General features: G+C 44.0%; 1 protein-coding gene across 1 annotated transcript; it reads left to right on the top strand.

The window, feature by feature from the left end:
• Positions 1-1,902: 1,902 nt before the first annotated feature.
• Positions 1,903-3,084, top strand: LOC115081358 (olfactory receptor 151-like). Its single transcript, XM_029585838.1, has 2 exons — positions 1,903-1,975; positions 2,084-3,084. Exons 1-2 carry the CDS (start codon positions 1,903-1,905, stop codon positions 3,082-3,084), a joined length of 1,074 nt encoding a protein of 357 aa, XP_029441698.1.
• The last annotated feature ends 1,862 nt before the right edge of the window (positions 3,085-4,946 follow it).

The following is a 4,946-nucleotide window of genomic DNA, read 5'->3' as shown; positions in this document are numbered from 1 at the left end:
GCTCAGGAACCAGACGAGGACGAAGGTCAAGGCAGAGACACGAAGACATCCGGGCAAGGGCTGAAGCAAGACACTGTAGACAAGGCTGGACGGAAACATGGCACTGTCCATCAGGGCGCCCTACTCAGCCCACCCGTGGGACTGAGTCGCGGACCACCCCGTCCCAGACGCGCCCTACACAGCCCAGGAAGGCTGGTCGCGAACCACGCTGAGAAGGAGGGTGCAGGGAAACTCCAGGCGAACGGGAACTCCGATGCTGGGATACTGACATCCGAAGTCCTTACGGCTGGCAGGAACAGGATCAGACATCAAGGCAGAGACACTGGACAGGGATCCATCAAGCAAATGATCACGGAAGACCTGGATCAGCAAGGTTACAGACGACTGTAGGACCTGATCCGAAGGCCCTTTGCAAGTGAACAGAAAGTCCTTAAATACTGGAGGTAGAAGGCAACTCCCTGGGAGGAGCTTGCCAGGACCGCCCACCGCTGGTCCTATAACTAGGGTAGAGAGCTGCGGGCCAGCCCCTAGGGAAACGGGCGTGGCTGAAACCCAGGAAGTCCAAACGCAGAGGCATACAAGCCACAGGCACAGCTAGGCCTCTCAGGCCCTGGAGCAAGTCCCGGATGGAACACAGGCGAGGCCCAGGCTTCAGAGCGGCCTCTGGAGGAAGGTAAGAGACCTCCTGTAGCGCAGCAGCAGGGGGGATCGCAACAAGTTCCTCTCTCTTCCCACATCTGGCAGCTGAGAAAGGTTTCTCTCTCCTTCTTCAGGACATTCCACTTCTTTTTATGCATTTTCAATCACACCTCAGCCAGCGATGTCCTCTCTAGGTCATGAGTGTGAGGCAGATCCATTAATCAGATAAATCCTTTCACCTTATACAGCACCTAACAAAACAGGTAAATTCTGTAAAGTGCCCTCAGCCATGCTCACTATTCAACACGCGTTTGGATGTGTGTTTTTGAGGAGCATCTATTACTCCTTATACTGTAAGGGGTTTAGCGCCTTGAAAATGTGCAGCCAATCCCCCTGAAAATGAATAGCGCTCATCACATGCAAATGCATGTGCACGAGGCTATGAGTTAGTCACTGAGCATTCTGTAAGGAAAATATGTAGCCAATCTGCACATTTTACAGTCATAAATTAATGCCTGCCCAAGGACAGGTGTTAATTTATGAGCAGTCCAACAAAGTGTGCTGAAAAACAGAAAATACGCTCAATTTTAATTGTGTCCATTTTCCTAACCGATCACTGGCAGCCGGTTCAGAAAACAGATGCTCGTAAAATTGAGCTTCGATTTCCTGAACCCAGTGACCAAGCACCTCTCCTGTGCCAAGGAGGCGCTAGGGGTGCATAATTTTCCCAAGCCCCTCCTTTTGGTGCGATCACTCATTTAAATATAGGATCGTGCGTCCAGGAGAGGTGGCTGGGCGTGTGTCGGGAGTTGGGCGCTCAACACAGAGTGCTCATTCTCCCATGATCTTTTCTGTATTGGGCTTAAAGGTAACAGAACTATCAATGATTCCTCCTCCCCATTCCTGAGAAATCTTTTACCATGTTTCTGCCACACCTTCAACTTCACGCTATAAGTCCTTCTAGTTCATCAAATGTATTTCAGTGTTTTCCATTTGCATAAAGAATTTCATGGAATGTTTTAAGTCATGCAAATCATCGGTTGTGCTCCTCCCTACTGCTGCCTTAATTTCCAATTCCTATTTTTGGTGAAAACATATATGTCTCCTCCATCCATTGCCATAGCAGTCATTCCTCAGTCAATGGCTTTTAAAACCGATTCCTCCAAACTTGCACTGCTGGTTCATTCTAATGTTCCTTCCTCTGTCCTTTCTCAGGGGAGTATAAAGAATGTCTTCCCAAGATCCTTGTTATCCACGTAAGAAATGAGGAAAACCCCAAATATCGGCAGTGTGACGAAGGCTGAACTTCATGGACTGATGTCGCCTTTTAACTCAGGTAACTGTGTGTCCCATGCAGCATCTCATAGCTTCCTCCTTGTGAGCATCCAAGGAGCGTATTTCTAATGATGCCACTTTATCCAGTAATTTCCCTTGTTTATTACAGAATACATAGAAGAAGAAAATCTCACCACACTGACAGAATTCATCATTCTGGGATTTCCTGAATTCCCAGATCTACAAGTTCCCCTTTTCTTTCTGTTCTTACTGATTTACCTGATCATCCTGATGGGGAACCTCACTATTATAGCCCTGACGTGCCTGGACCCTCGCCTGCACACTCCCATGTACTTTTTCCTCTGTAACTTGTCCTTCCTTGATATCTCTTCGACCTCAGTCACTCTCCCCAAACTGCTGGATATCTTCTTAAGGAAGAATCACCAAATATCTGCAGTTAGATGTTTTGCACAGGCATATTTTTTCATGGTTTCATTATGTGTAGAATTTTTTCTGCTTACGGTCATGGCTTATGACCGCTATGTCGCAGTATGTCACCCCCTGCGCTATGCTGTGATAATGACTCAGAGACTCTGTGTGCTGATGGTTTCAGCCTTATGGATTTTTGGGATAATGATTGGAGTTACATACATTGCCTTCCTACTGCATTTCTCTTATTGTGGTTCCCATGAGATTAACCATTTCTTCTGTGATCTCTCAGCAATGCTAAAACTATCTTGCACCAGCACCTCAGACATTGAATTAGTGACTTACATTTTGGGAGGTCTTATAGAACTGCCCAGCATTACCTCAACCTTTGTGTCTTACATCTACATCATCTCCACCATCCTAAGGATCCGTTCCACAGAGGGGAGACACAAAGCCTTCTCCACCTGCTCCTCCCACCTCACAGTTGTTATTCTGTTCTATGGAACTATGCTCTGTTCATATATGAGACCAACATCCACACAAACCCACACTCAAAACAAACTCTCTGCTGTGTTGTTTAATGTTTTAATCCCTATGTTCAACCCCATGATTTATAGCCTAAAAAACCAAGAAGTAAAAAAAGCCCTGAGAAATTTTGCTACTAGGAAACTATTTTTTAGAGATTGGAAGAGCATCTTCTCCAGTTGTGACTGTAAAACCTTATGGCAGACAAAGAGATAATTTGAAATGTGCCCTGCATGTAAAGGACATCTCCTTGTTAAATGAGTGACTGTAGTTCCTTATTTAATCCCCTGGCAAGGTACATAAAATAATGCACTCAGTCAAACTTTCCATCTGTCACTTCCTCAATCTATCACTCTCCAACAGAGCATTCAAACCTGCTGTGATATTACCTCTCTTTAAAAACCCTCATTGCTCTCTACCTGTCCTGCCAACTATCGTCCCATTTCCCTCCTCCCTTTTGCCTCCAAACTACTTGAATGTGCTGTTTTTCCCACTGTCCTGACTTACTTGGATCTCAAACCATACTTGATCCACTTTAGTCTGGTTTTTGCTCTCAATAGAAACAGCCTTTGCAAAGTCTCCAATGACCTGTTTATGGCTAAATTCAAAGTTCTTTACTCTGTCCTTATCCTTCTTGACCTGTCTGCTGCTTTTGACACTGTTGATCACCTTGATACTCTGTCCTGACTTGAATTTCAGGACTCTGTGCTATCTTGGTTTTCTTCTTACTTCTCCCATTGCACATTTAGTGTTCTTCTGGTGGATCCTCCTCTATTGCCATATCCCTATCAATTGGTGTGCCTCAGGGTTCCATCCTGAGCCCTCTTCTCTTTTCCCTGAACACTAATTCCCTTGATACTCTGATTTCCTCTCATGGCTTTCAATATCATTTTTATGTCAATGATGCTCAGATTTACCTCTCTGTACCAGAAATTTAATCAGAAATCCAGTCCCATATCTCATAACACAATGATCCTCCAAGTCTCCTCAACTCATAACCTAGGATTCATCATTGACTCTTCTTTCTCCTTCTCTACATATATTCAAAACTCTGCTAAAATATGCTATTTCGTTATATCATCACCAAAATCCATAGATTTCTTTCTGAGCATACTACCAGAACCCTTCCACTCTCTCATCTCCCCTATCCTAAATTCAGCTGCATGATTTGATTTATCTTTCACCAAAGTTGCTGCACTCACATAACCCCTCTTCTCAATTCACTGCATTGATCTCTCGCATACAGATCAAGCTCCTCTAACTCACCTACAAATGACTTCACTCTGCAGCTCCTCACTACTTCTCATCTCTCTCTACATCCCTCCTCATGCACTCCACTCATCAGATACGTCATTCATATCTGTGCCTTTCTCTTCTACTGCCAATTTCCCCAACTCTGTGCTTTCCAACTGGCTGCTGGGATCATCTTCCTGAACTGGTGTGTCATGCTCCCTCTCTCACCTTATTTAAATCACATCTAAAACCCATTTTTCTGAGGCTGCTTTTAAATCTTAAGCCTGATGATCCACCTTCATTAACTAATTTAAACAATTGCATCTTGACCTGTATGTTTGTCTTGATTAGATTGTAAGTTCCACTGAGCAGGGCTTTTTGTGCAGCACTACATATGTCAGTAGTACTATAGAAATGATAAGTAGTAGGGAAGTAGTAGGAATGGAACTTCCCCATTGAGTAAGGGTTCTTCCTTCTAAATTTGTTGGTGGGTTCTTCTTCTACTACTTGGGGAAGGACACCTGTGAGTCAACGAATAGGATTACCTCAACATTTCTCGTTAAGTCTAACAGGGAAGACTTTCCTTCAACTATGTTGATTGTTGTCTATTTAGATATATCTTCAGCATTTGATTCTTTATCACACCAAATATTGCTGACCCATCTTGCTAACATCAGAATTGGGGGGATCAGTGGGGAACTGGTTTTCTTTCTTTCTGAAGAATCATTTTTTATCATTCTAGGGTGGGTAATGATGCTTCAAGGACAAAAGTACAGTATGGAGTTCCTCGAGATCCTGTCTATCCACCAAGTTGCTTAATATTTTTTTTACTCCCTTTATGTGAT

Source organism: Rhinatrema bivittatum, unplaced genomic scaffold, assembly GCF_901001135.1.
Source record: "Rhinatrema bivittatum unplaced genomic scaffold, aRhiBiv1.1, whole genome shotgun sequence".
Lineage (NCBI taxonomy): Eukaryota > Metazoa > Chordata > Amphibia > Gymnophiona > Rhinatrematidae > Rhinatrema > Rhinatrema bivittatum.
Note: the sequence above shows the minus strand (reverse complement) of the source record. Positions and strands in the feature narration are given on the sequence as shown.